The sequence below is a fragment of the Sceloporus occidentalis genome, unplaced genomic scaffold (assembly GCF_023333645.1).
Source record: "Sceloporus occidentalis isolate IW3139 unplaced genomic scaffold, rSceOcc1.0.p SCAF_15, whole genome shotgun sequence".
NCBI classification, from domain to species: Eukaryota; Metazoa; Chordata; class Lepidosauria; order Squamata; family Phrynosomatidae; genus Sceloporus; species Sceloporus occidentalis.
Window position 1 is genome coordinate 15,361,095 of NW_028316995.1, and position 14,639 is coordinate 15,375,733.

The following is a 14,639-nucleotide window of genomic DNA, read 5'->3' on the forward strand; positions in this document are numbered from 1 at the left end:
TTTTGCTGGATTACGTAAAGACTGGCAAGTGTTGACCATGTCGGCCCCCAGGAGCTTCTATATGTATGTAAAATATGTATACTGAAGCTCATCAAGCACCTTCTGCCAGCGTTGATGGCCACAGGAGAACGTGATTGTGCACGTTACGATTCCTGCCTGAAACACAAAAGTCTGCTTGTGTTTTTCTGAGAATCGTACATAATTGAGATTTTCTATTATAGTGTAACGTTATGTCAACCTTAACCCCATGAAGTAATTTTCCTTCCAAATTTCTGTTTTTGTATTTTGGACTGTTTACACTCTGAATAACAAGTACTTAAGCTATTTGTGTCCCTGACTTTCCAGTTCACCTAATTACACATACGCAGTTTAGCTGTGACAGCAGAACTCCCTGCGAGGGCATGGTCAATTGATCTCTCCGTTTATGTGTAGTAAGTTTCCCGTTCAGGGGTAAAGTATATGCCAAATTCAAATGTTTACCTTGTACCTTTTTCTTCTGTTTTAAATGAATTGCTCTTTACTTTTATACAGCCGGGAAACCCACAAGATTGCCGTATTTTACATTGCTGAAGGACAAGAGGATAAGTGCTCAATCCTCTCAAACAGTGGTGGAAGCAAAGCCTACGAGGATTTTGTAGGTGGACTCGGATGGGAGGTAATTAACATTGCTTTGATAATAAAGAGTGCATTTCCAATAATGATTATCTCTCTTTATGTTTAATAATTCAATTTTTACCGAGTAGAGCAAATGATGATAAACCACTATGGCCCTCGCTGCTTATGAGCCAACATATAATTACCAGATATTTGTATGCATCTCCAAAAAACCATCTGGCACATCTTATTTGTCAGTAAATTTTGTTTTGGTTTTGTGTTTTTTAACCCATAAATAGTCTATTTTATTGTCACAACCTGTAGGTCCTAATGAGCATTCTGTCTTCATGATTCAGGTGGATCTGTCCACTCACTGTGGGTTTATGGGGGGCCTGCAGCGGAATGGCAGTACAGGGCAAACTGCACCATACTATGCTACCTCTACTGTTGAAGTCATTTTTCATGTGTCAACAAGAATGTTATCAGATTCTGATGATTCACTCACCAAAAAGGTACATTTCAGTTCTTTTGACATTTCTAAGCTGTAGCAATGTACTTAGGCACAGTGTTGTGCTGTCCATAAATCTGAGTAAAGCAGGTAGTTGGCAAGAGAAAAATTCCATCAAACATAATATGACAGCATGAGCTCCACCAGACGGCAATAGGTTATTGCTGATTGTAATCTGGTCCATGGGACTCCTCAACACTGCCCGCCTTCATTTTAGAACAGATCTCTTGCCCCTGTAAACCATCAACAAAGGCAGCATTTTCAAAAGTGACTCCTGAAGCCAGGTCAGAAACCCTGTGCAGAAAGTGCCTAGAACATATTTCATTAATGTGAACAATAACAAGGATGAGCTCAAACAAACATAAACCAAAACACAAGTTACCCGTATTTGCAGTGTAACTCAACGAAGTGTCAAAGTAGGTGACATATGGTCCAATCCACAATTGTCCTACAGACCGCTTCTAAATCTTGGCCATCCTAGTTGTGGCAGTATTATAGAGGCCTAAACTAAATATTGTGTGTGGACATAGTAAGAAGGTGTACAACATCGACGTTTCTACAGATCTTTTAACCTTCTCCCAAAAAGCTTGAGCATACCAGAAGCAGTGACGCAAATTGATCTCCTCCTTTTTGCACCTGGATAAAGCCTGTACGTGTCTGGCACTTAACTGAAATGCCATGTGGACTAATTTGAGTGCCATTTCTAAATTAGAGGCTGGAACATGTTTGGCGTTCATGATATCATGTTCCAATTGGGGCACTTTGGAAATCCCATCTAAAAACTAGGGAGGGTTGTGTGACTAGATAGTGAGACCCCCTGGTGGAAGTTAGGGTTTTTGGCCGGTGCTGGAGGGAGTGACGTCTAAACCATACAATCTTAGCTCATTGATTGTAGAAGTTTGGAGTGCTTTGTAGCGTATGTCTGCTGATTGCAAATAAAGGGTATGCGGCAAGGAGGGCAGTGCGATATCAAGGTGTCTGCAAGCTTTCATTTGGATATCTTTGATTGTGTTTGTGTTAAAAAGCCAGTCATTGTGGTGTGTAACAAGGCTGCCGCGTTATAATCTCCAACCTCTGGTGAACCGACCTCTAGGTGTGATGGTCTGCTGTAGTTTATGTAAACCTGGCTGTATAGAATTGTTGTTTAAACAGATTAAGCAGCAACTGCAGAACGACATGTCTGTTAGTCCAGTAACTTAGGCGTGTATTGCTGTATTTGGCCATGTCTTAGCACTTTTCACTAGACTGCTCTTTATAAATGTGCCCAGTACTTGCACTCAAGATACACTGACAGAAAACTACTATTTAGATCACAAAGTTAGACTTATATTTTGCTTGTTATCGTTCCTACTATTTTTTCCCCCAAGACTTAGAGAACTTCTATGCTTTCTTGGCACTTTCCTAGTGATTTGCTATGACAATCTTGACATAAATCATATTCTTTCTACCTAGGTTTTGACTGTTCTCTGCACGTAAGCAATACTTACCCTGTTTTGAAGCCCTTATAAATATATAAATTAGCATTTCGCACACAACAATAATTAACCATCAGAAGCGGCACTGGGTAAGCTTTATCCACCAAGTGTTGTGTTCACTTCTGATTGATGCACTAGGATTAAAATCTTGACTTTTCGAGTCAGGCAGTTGTGGATTTACGAGCAGCACGCCGCCACATTACCCGACACCACGGCGTATGACCGTCCTGATGAATCCAGCCAGGGTTTGGCCCCCTTGTCAATGTGCCATTTAAACATTTTTGGATGCCTTGGTTTCGGCAGGATGCTCCCCCGCCGGAGCAACCATGAATCAGATGATGCCTTTTTCAGTTCCGAGATTTGTATTCATTAAGAATAAACATTCTTTATCACGGTGTCTCTCGGCCAGAATAAAAATCAATCAAATAAACAGCTTCCTTCTTGTGCTGGCTAAATTGCAGCCCACCATTTTTTTTTTCTTTAAAAGGGATTTATTTGATATTTGGCCACGTTTGTGATAGAACCTTTATTTCTTCTTTGCAGAGACCTGGCTGCAACCCCGTAGTGAACCCTTGCTCCTTTGCTGTAGAAATTTGTTAGCTATTTCGAGATTAGATTTTTAGCAGCTAATCTAACTGCTGTAGGGGTTTGTAAAGTGGGGACAGGGTTGTGCTATTGGATTTGTCCAATTCATTTGACTCCAGGACTATAATTGCACTTATGTCTTACCAGGCTTTTATAGCCCGAGGCTGGCCGGCAGCAGAAAAACAAATTGGCACTGATACAGTAAGAGTGAAAGGGAATGAAAGGAGCACATTATTAGTCTCCAGGCACCGCTGTTCTGGCAGGAAGTTTCTCGGTTAATTTACAAATAAAACTTAGATTTTAGGATGGGCACACTGTCAGCAAGACAATGAGGTTGTCAGGCTCGAGTCTCTCAGTGAAAGCAGCAGCCGTGCCTACTCAAGAGCAGGAATTCTTCAATCAAACAGACAACTTCTTGCTGGAGCCAGCTGGCCATGTAATGCAATTAGCAGGAAAAAGAGGTCAGACCATTAGGTGTGTGCCATAACCAGTGTCACTAGTGGCGTGCTGCCCGGCAGCCGGCATGCTAGATAAAGGAGGGGGGGGTCTGGATGGCCTTTTCAACTATTGAATGAGAGTGGCGCATGGATAGCCACTTAAACTATTATGTTGTTTTCCTAAGACTTGAAAAATGAGCGTTTGTTCTGGAGTTGACAACAGTCGCATTCTGAAGCACAGGCTGCTGCCGGAGAGATGTGCTTCAGACATGATCATTAGCAGCAGCCTTTACATAGACATGAATGACATGTGTGTTCCTGAGCTGCCTGACCTGGCCACCTCTGATGGGGACTGAACTGCATTTGCACTCTCCTCTTGGGTCTGCTAGTCTGTTACTCTTACGAGTGTCCTGATGTGTAATGGCCGTCGTTGCAGAAAGGGAGAGAGTAAAGTAGCCCGGAGTGCTGCTTTGCAGCCCGTGACATTTCTGAAGGACCTACTCTTGCTAGTGTGTACCCCCTAACTTCATTGTTCCATAGGGAAATGCATTATTTTCAGGAGACCCCATCACTAAGAAAAATGCCTTCACGTGCTTATATGGCATTGAATTGTATCATACTGCATAAAAAAAAATTTTGCTTTATTTTCAAAAACTGAATCAGAGAGGCTCTTATTGAGATGTTATGTTGAATGAAAACTTAAAAAAAAATATTAAGAAAGAACAACCATGGGCCAACACTATTTATATAAAATATAAAAAAAAATTTTTATCTCAGACTCTATAACGTATTCTATTCTCCTTTTCTTTCTTCTCAGCTCCGTCACTTGGGAAACGATGAAGTTCACATTGTGTGGTCGGAACACACTAGGAACTACCGAAAGGGTATTATACCTACAGACTTCGGAGATGTTTTAATCATAATTTACCCTATGAAGGATCATATGTTTTTTATAGAAATAATGAAGAAACCAGAGGTTAGTGCAGACACCTATGTTACATATGTTTTCTTTGCAGTTTGTGTATTTCCGTCCATATTTGAAAGTGACCACACTGTGTAAATATTGCAAGCAATGTTCCCTCTAATTTTTCTTAGGTGGTGTGCGCAGAAAATTTCTCTTGTGCCAAAATTGTCCCAGAGCCAAAATGTTGTGCGCAGAATATGCTTCTGCAAATGTTAAATTTAAATTGTTATTCTATATTTTTGTTACAGCTCGCTCATGGTTAATAACACTACATTATAGTGTGATAATGTAGTATAAGTTACACAACAGTATTACTTACTGTAATGTTTTTTTAAAGGTGAAATTCTCACTGCATAAGTAAATTATGAGCGAATCACGAGCGGAGGCTCCAGGCCGCATAAAGGATGAAAAAAAAATTGGGAACAACTGTTGTCTGCAGGGGCGTACCTAGAGTATTTGGCACCTGGGGCGGATCCTGTACATGGGACCCCCACACACACACACTTTAAAACTGCATAGCTTCTATCATTAGGCAAACATTGACAGGGGTACAACATAACTGTTATCATTATTTACTAAGGCAGACATTGACGGTGGTACAACATAACACCTATGACTATATACTGAGAGAGACATAGACGGTGTTACAGCATAACTGCTAGAATTATATACTGAGGCAAACATTGACGGTGGTACAGCATAACTGCTATCATTAAATACTGAGGCAAACATTGACGGTGGTACAGCATAACTGCTAACATTATATAGTGAGGCAAACATTGACAGTGGTACAGCATAACTGCTATCACTATATACTGAGGCAAACATTGACGGTGGTATAGCATAACTGCTATCATTATATACTGAGGCAAACACTGACAGTGGTACAGCATAACACCTATCACTATATACAGAGGCACACATTGACCGTGGTACAACATAACACCTATGACTATATACTGAGAGAGACATAGACGGTGTTACAGCATAACTGCTAGAATTATATACTGAGGCAAACATTGACGGTGGTACAGCATAACTGCTATCATTAAATACTGAGGCAAACATTGACGGTGGTACAGCATAACTGCTAACATTATATAGTGAGGCAAACATTGACAGTGGTACAGCATAACTGCTATCACTATATACTGAGGCAAACATTGACGGTGGTATAGCATAACTGCTATCATTATATACTGAGGCAAACACTGACAGTGGTACAGCATAACACCTATCACTATATACAGAGGCACACATTGACCGTGGTACAACATAACACCTATCACTATACATTGAGCTAGACATTGACAATAATGCAGCATAACCCCAATCACTATATACTAAGCCAAACATTGATGTGGTGTAGGCCTACCACTTTAGTGTCTGGCCTAGTATATATATAGATATAGATATATATAGATAGATATATATATATATATAGATATATAGATATATATATATACACACACCGAAATGAAAATTCTGGACCTGAAAATTTAGCATTCACTTGACTGAAACCGAAAATGACCCCCCTTGAAAAACAAAAACAAAAAAAACACTTATTAAAAGTAACACACCAAAATTAGACAAAAAAATCAATAACAAAATATATATATATATATATATATATATATATATATATGATTAACAGCAATCACACTCCTATCATGCCCAGGTTCTAGCATGTACTGGTTGCTTGGGCATGATAGGAGTGGGATTGCTGTTGGCAATCATATATATATTAATATTGTTATCGAAATTTTCTGTCCAATTTTAGTGTTACTTACTTTTAATAAATGTATTAAACAAAAAAAAACACATACAACTTACACAGAAGTTAAAGCCATGCTGCAAAAGCTTCCCTTGTTTCTCCATGATTTGAAATTACTTGCCGCTGATTGGCTGTTAAAGCTGTCAACCAGTGGCAGTAAGTACTTCCGATGAGACCAAAGAGCAAGTGCAAGTTTGGGGGGTTCTGCAGCTTCTGCCCATGTATCTTCATAATGGACCAAATGAAAATTGAAAGGCCCCGCAGAGCTATCATATGCATTAAAAGTGTTGGCTGGAGAGTCCCTTTAAGACAATGGCATTTATTTTGATTAAGATTGCATTAAATAGAGTGAAAAAGAAGTGAGTAAATAGGAAGTTTCAGCCAAAAAAAGCATTTCTAAGGTTTAGAAACTCAGATCTTTCCATGGCAGATACAGATACAGGTTGTACATTTAGACATTTTTATGTAGTTTTTGTTTTCTATCCAAATACCTTAAAATTGGGATCGATGGAGAACTTTTATTTAATGCTGCTGCACCAAGGTCCGGCACATATCTAATGGGCATGTAGGATAAGATCGACAAAAGAAATCATTGATGGACTCATCTATTTGGGAAACTTGGTGATCAAAGCCTGCTCTCAAGTGCAAAAAGCATGCATCTAGAGATGGTAATGCAGCTGTCAAGGACCTTGGCAACAAGATAAATGAAGTACTGAGAGATCCGAAATCAACAATCATTAAAGTACTTTGAAATCCTGTTCAATAATGCTTTTTGCATAGACTTATTTGGGTAAGAGGTAATACATTTACAAGTCAGCAGCTGTTTGTATTGCCACATTTCTTTGCATCAGCTCCTAGAATCATTCTGATGGATTTGTGTAATATTTTGAAGGATTTTGGTGTTACAGCACACAATGCTGACAGATTTTTACATAATTGGATGCGCGGCATCATGTTATGACCTTTGTGAGCACGGCATTGGGGAGAAAAAAAGGGAACGTGGTGCTTCCCGCTGCTGTATATGGCTTTAGATTGTTGGGTTACCCTGAGAGCAGCAGCATTTACCTATACATGTTGCAAGAACGTACCCTTGCTAGTGAGGAGGGTGCAAGTTACTTGCCGACTTAATATATTTTGCTATAAAAAATGTACTTTTCCATTTTTCCCTTTTTACTTTTGTATTTATTGCGTGTGGCGGTCCAAACATTTACGGAATTATATGCCGAAACGTGCCCCTTATTTCTAAACCCTCCCTAGAGGGCTGTATAAATAGGCTTAGAGATAAGTGTTTGCTGATATGGGCTGCTTTCGAGTGTTTATTAAAGCTTATTATATAGCAGAGGAATTTACAATGAGGCGATAAGTGTTCATTAGCATACAAAATGACATCACTGACAATACATTTAACGCTTATGAATATGTAATTGTCTAATTTGCATAATCTCTGGTGTGAGTGATGTTATCTCTTCGCTAAAACCTGGCAATATCGCGGCTTAGGGGAGCTCATCGCTGCTTGCAACATGCAGGAATACAAAGCAGCTAATCAGAAACGGCTCTCAAATCCGGTCCTTGGGAGCCTTAGACATGTCTAAAGGGCTTCCCTGCATGAGCACAGGTGAGTGAAGCCATCAGTAGACACTTTCTCTCACCCTGAGGCCACTTCTGGGTTAGCACAGATACATCAGTTTCAAAAGCCTCAAAATCTTATCTCTGGCAATATCCTTGCTTTATCTCAGGTGTAACTGCGCACGAGCGATGCAAGTACTTGCACGGTCACTGTACTTTTTCAGTTTAGGCAATTCACAAGTAAGGAAGCCTATCCTCAAACCACGTGTGCTTTAACACATGCGAATTACACCCAACACATCTGCTTCAAAGCCCAGGAATAGGCAAACTATAGCATGCCAACTTCCATGAGCTTCAGCCTTCAATAAGCTCAACCATCCAGGCTCCACATCTACAGGCTGGCTGCACTTTCTGGGAGTAGTGGTCCGCATCATCTGGCGTGTTAAATGTCTCTCTGTTCAATTGATCTCTTTAGGTTCAGCTATTCTCTTGCATAGATATCATGGGTTGATTATAAAAAAAAAAAAAAATACACAAGTTTGACATATTGATATTCAATTTTTAGTTAAAATGTTAGGTTTACAGATCTAAATGTTTCCGTGTGCATCTACACCACGTTTTACACGCTTACACCACGGTATGTGTACATTCCAGCCACTGTTAAAGCAGGAATAGTTTATATGATGCAAGTTTCTCGCGGAGATCACTTTATCTTCTCTTATCATGATACAAGTGTCTATGGCTGAAACTGAGCTGCTCGCTAGAATTAAGCATGCAAGGGTCATCAAAATTACCATTTATTTCTTTATAGTAATAGCTCTCCTGGGCCATGAATTGTCTTTTTACCACAGCCGGGCTTGTTCTAGTTGATTTATTGTCATATAAGAGTCATCCCTATACTGAAAAGTGCAAAAATCATTCCAAAGCAATAACAGGAATGCTGACATTTTCAGGGCAAGTGCTGACCTTTTGCTCACCAGCCCCTGACCCTGGGGCTGAATTCTGGAGGCTTGCAGTGGGACATGATCCTCGTATTCCTTCATTCCCCGGTATCTAAATGACATTCCCTAATCAAATGAAAAGCCTGTCCTCTCGATCAGGTTACCAAATCCATGGCAACATTTGGCTTTTTATATACATAATGTCAGACTCTTTGTTTGCCTTAAACTAAGGACACCTGGAGCAGCGCTAACAGAAATCGATTTAGGCTTAATTGCTTTACTTTAGAATTCGTGATCACCAGTTCAGATGATCTCCTGGTTTGTTTTTTTTTCTTTTCTCCTCCTTGATTAATTAAGCAATATAAAAATCCCAGGCCATGACGCAGCCTTTGCTCAACAAAGCATCCGAGCAGACGACGGTGTGTGTGCATGAAAGCGTTCCGCGTGTCGCTGGAGTATGAGGGTATTCCAAACAATAGGCAGAAAAGCCACTGCAGTAGAGGACAAAGGCTACCATCCACACTCCATGGATACCACCAGGGAAATAGGACGGCTTCCCTGGGACACAGATGCCTTGTTAGACTTCAGCTAGTCAGTGGAGATTCATTCTTGGCCATTTGGCGCAATAATTTACCCGTCGGATGGCGTTTTAAGCGGTGCCGTTCACCACGGACCACATAGATCTCTGTATTGGGTGCTGTAGCTTGGCCACATGTGTTTTTTGCCTTGTTAATAGCAAGTACAAACCAACTCATTTTGCTTACAGAAAAACCCGTGGAATTTTTTGCTTGCCAAGTGCTATAATTTTCTTTCTTTTGCTCACAGGTATATGTGAAATTACAAGCTTTCTTTAGACCATAAATTGCTTGTTGGCGCTTAGATATATATAGAATTTGACGACAGATAAAAAAACATTCAGCCCTTTTAGTCTGCCCGTTTTTCCTGACTTAGAGACTCGGACCGTAAACGCTCCTTTGTCTTGTCTGAGATCAGGATAGCTTTATTCTTAGAACTATTTTTTAAGTTATATTTGGAGTCTAACACGTACAACTTATTTATCATCAGAAAAAGTGACATTTCTATGGGTGCTGATGAATCGACGTAGGTTGACACATGTCCCATAACGTTAATTCAACCGATCTGATAACTATTTGAATGTCGGGGTTCAATTCCAGACCTAAAGATACAATTTTTGTAGGAGTCTTGTCCACTCCACATAAACATATGATTTACTGGGCAGATAAACCTTGTACAACTTAAAAAAAAACCTGCCCCAAATCCAGTATTGATCGCTCAAGCGCTGTCGGGGAGTTTTCAATACTGATACATTGTGACAGGTGTCAAGCACCAATCCAGCAGGGCTGCGGACACACCAGGATTTCTGAATAATCCGTGCCTAATTTATCGGTGATTAAACATTAATTAGAGAAATTCTAAACTTGACACTCCTGCTTTAATTGTTCTGTGCTTTCAATGTTCCCTAAAATAATCAATTGCTATATTTTCTCTAGTCGTAGGTTATTTAATATTTGGGGTAAATCACAGCCTTTAACCCCTTAAGGACAATGGGCGGTCCCAAAACCCATTAAAAACAATGCATTTTGAGCCCGTACATGTACAGGCTTTGTCATTAAGGGGTTAATACTAAAGAGCTATTTTGATTGTGTTGTCAATCAGATTGTGGTAGTGATGGGGATCACATTATGTACTGCTTGGTGATATTAGATTTATTACAGACTTTATAAACCCTACCCTGGACAACATCATTGTAACTTACAAAGTTTGTAAATAGAATCTACTAGAATGTAAACAATTATTTAATGAAAAAAAACTAGAAGAATTATTTGGGTAAATGCATCTAAAAATAAGCGGTTTAAATACTGTTGCGGTTCCATTGAACCTGAGAACAATCGTGTAGCTCCAGTGTCAGCTGTGTAAATAATAATTCCATAATTCAAAAGCGAGTTCTTCCAGCCATGAAATATCGTCTCATTCATGGTGCTGGAGCTAGTGCTGGTCAGTTAGGAAGGATAAGCACACAAACGCAACGCACAAAAAAAAGTGACAGATGGTGCAAATCTGGTGTCAGACCTGACCGTTTTATCCCTGGAGCATCTGGGTGAGCTTATCAAAGTAGCATAGTGCAGGCAGAGGAAGCACTTTGTCTCTCACACAGCGCCTGCTCAATCTGCCCCGCTGGGCTCTTCAGGGAGAGCAGGCAGCCATGACTGGGGCAATCGATCCTCTCGTTTTCATAGGGGCTTTCTGACCTAGCTATTTGAGCATCTCCTCTAGAAGTAGCAGCTTCTGGCATTCCAGCTGCTTTGCCGTTCAGTCCTCTGAATAGTGAAAGATGAAGCAACAATAGGATAAATCTGATCTTGTGTAATACATTTCTCCCCTCGTTATACTGACCACCCTTAGCAAATATGACATGATTATGGTTATAGTCTCAGCTATGTTCCTTGATACTCACCATGGGGCAGATATTTAAATGTTTTAAGGTTAGCCGAATAATTAACCCCTTTAGTCCCAGGGGGTTTTGGTACGTTACGTCTTGTATTTTTACCGTATGTGGGTTTCATTAAGATTCCCCACAAAAATGACCCCTCATTTTTCAGAACAAATATTTATTTTGTTTGAAACCATAAATGCCAAGAATAATTGTCAGTGCTATTGTGTAAAAAGCTTTCTTATGCGCTTTAGGTGCCGCTCTTGAACAATGACGAGTTTGAATTTGTGTTTGCCAACATCCCCTGATTACAGACATATACCCCACATACTTAAAGAGTTTGGGCGTAGTGAACGGGGTTATACTTTGCACATGTAGAGCTAGGTCAATTTAGTATTTTTTTAATTATTTCCTGGAAGGGAATGCCCAATTGGGCATTCCTTGTGTAACGGTGATGCTGGCTTCTGCTGACAAGGGGGAGTCCAGGCGGTGTAAAGGAAAGTCAGGATATACATATATGTCCTAAAGGGCTTTATTGAATGCTTTTTAGGATGTACAAGTACCCCCGTAGGGGTTAAACATCATTTAAGTATCACTATTCATATTTTTTTTTTCCATAGAGCTGATTTTCTTTTTTCCGAGAAAGCAATGGTCTGGCAAACACCACCACATTGAACCCTATAAGCAAGTAATTGGACAGTGTTCAACCTTCTAGTGCTCTAGACGACAACTCTGGAGAGCCCATCTCCTGAATTCCCATTGTACAGTGCTGCAGATGAAACTATATAAATCAATACATAATAATAGTAAAGATATTCTGCAAAGAGTTCAGTGAAGAGCTACAAAACTCTTAGGATTTCTGTCCCACTAGTTTTAGAGGAACAGAAGCTTAGGAAGGGGGTTTATAAATGGTACAGTGTCCCCAGCTGAGTTGGAGATAATACTGAAAGGCTCCCTTGAATTATGCAGACCCCCCCCTCCCAAATATAATACATATGCTTTTCCCACCACCAGCCCTATGGCATGCTATAGGTGTGAGATATACACTACCATTCAAAAAGTTTGGGGTCAGTTAAAAATGTCCTTTTTTTTTTTTTTTTTTTTTTTAAAGCAAAGCAAATTTTGCCCCTTAAAATAACAGCAAATGGAACAGAAATAGACAACGTTAATGTTGTAAGTGGCAATTGTTTCTAAGGCTGATTTTTACAGACGCCCTTTATCACTCCCATCACTCCTGTGTACTAGTTGTGTTCGCTAATTCAAGTTTAGGTTTAAAAGGCTAAGTGATCATTAGAAAACCCCTTTGTAATTTGTTACACCGCTAGAAATGTCCCTCTTTTCCATGAAAACATCTAAGTGACCCCAAACATTTCAATGGTAGTATACTTACTGCCAGCTAGCTCCAACGCTGGCTTGGTGATGCTCCAGGGGTTAATTTCAGTGGCTTTCCTGCCACTTATTGGCTGTTTTAAGCTCTCGTTGAGACGACCAACCAAGTAGGGTTTGAGGATTTTAGAGCAGAAAAATTACTAAATGGGCCAAATCTGCTGTCGAATTCTGTGTTTCTCTGTATAATATCAACATTATCTGGCTATTTTAAAGGGAAGGTCACCTCAACATTTCTTACATGAGGATATACTGACATGCCCACAGTATTTTACCTTGTGATGCTCAGATTTCCAACACACAAATTTATTATAAACACATACGATACTTTGAACTGTTTAACAATTACAAATTGGGTATCCACAAGTGTTTACATGGTTTATCTGCACTCCAGCTCCAGCGCTCCAGAGAGTTAAACCGACCCTGCAGCACATAGCATCAAGCGATACTACTGGGTTCATGTATGAATCTAGAGGAGCTACATCTGTTTGATATAAAATAACTGAGTGTATAAACCTCGGATTATATTCTGTTGTCAGTATCGGGTGCCTTGGACCCATAATGAATTTGTAACATTTGTGCCAATTTCCGTCACTTTAATGTGTTTTAGGGATTTGGGATGTCCTTAGTTCAATGCTTTCGATTGTGTTTCTGCTTTGCAAATATAGTAGAAATGGTCATGATAAACCCATCCTAACGTATACATTTAATTCCCTCTGTTCTTAGGTGCCATTTTTTGGCCCACTTTATGATGGTGCAATCGTGACGGAGAAGCTTTTACCGAGTCTTGTACGTGCAACGTGCATCAATGCCAGCAGATCTGTGAAGTCCCTCATACCACTTTACCAGAGCTTGTATCCTTTTTAATTGTTTTCCTTTCTATGTATGGGATCCACGTGGACAATATACTAGACTGGTGAGGTTTTTTTGTCACTGATAAGAAAATGTCAGCACTAACAATTTTTTTATATATATTTTTTCTTTCTAGAAAACGTACCCTGCAGGTAAGTTTAATATTTCAGGTCACCGGCTTAACTATGCTTTCCAAGAAGATCAACTGAGATGGCTCTGCATATTGTATTGTTAGTGTTGGAAACTATCTTGTTGATTTGCCTGTACATTAAACAAAGGCCACCTTTTGCCAAGGATACTCCCCAGAGTGAACCTTTCATAACTTCCAAAAATCCCAATTCAGCAAATAACACTAAGGGAGAAAAAAGGATCCAAATATTTACACTGATATCCCTCAGATTTTATATAGCCCCATAAAATAGCTTAGAAAATGGAGAAATATCCCAGTGTAACATATACAAGATAGAGTGTTTGGTTTCTTGGTACAAGCTGTATGAACTTTGGTCAGGTTTAATTTTTAAAATCCCATAGTATAACATAGAACATGTTATAAAGTAAACTGATTAAATGTGCAGAAGACAAATCAGAAATAAGAAAATATATTAACCATATGCAATTAGTGTAGAGCCTACCCTAGGTGTTTCAAACGTAACTTTTAATAGAATTGATTAAAAATAACCTAATAGATTACCCAGAAACAAAAAATACTGCAACATTTCTATTAAATATTATCTTGAAAATACCAAGTTAGTAGCACTGTCAGCATGTAAATAAACTATAATCTACATAGATACTTGATTTTTTTTTTGTGAATTTATCATGAACATGAACTTATGTTGGACAAAGACTCTGTTAGCTAAAAGCCAAGTGCCACCATTCAATGATTTTTCACTCATTTTAACTTGAGCCGATATCAGCCCAACTTCCCACCTGAACTCACTAGGTCAGTGACCACCTGGAACCTTGTAAAGTGCATTTAAGGCAACCATGGGATGTTTAAACATCCAATGAACCAGCTTAGCTTTAGTGAATGACAACTATCTTACAAGATTCCCAATGTACTAAAATACAAAGGATTCATGTATGCGTGTTTCATACTAGAGGT

The 14,639-nt window shown here is 39.4% G+C and overlaps 1 protein-coding gene across 1 annotated transcript in view; it reads left to right on the forward strand.

The window, feature by feature from the left end:
- Nucleotides 1–14,639, forward strand: part of LOC149303293 (ral GTPase-activating protein subunit alpha-2-like) — a 143,850-nt gene that overhangs the window by 86,610 nt on the left and 42,601 nt on the right. The window contains exons 35-38 of the mRNA XM_089481423.1: nucleotides 532–655; nucleotides 951–1,106; nucleotides 4,417–4,575; nucleotides 13,409–13,536. Coding sequence (XP_089337549.1) covers nucleotides 532–655; nucleotides 951–1,106; nucleotides 4,417–4,575; nucleotides 13,409–13,536 — 567 coding nt within the window. The remainder of the gene's footprint in view (nucleotides 1–531; nucleotides 656–950; nucleotides 1,107–4,416; nucleotides 4,576–13,408; nucleotides 13,537–14,639) is intronic.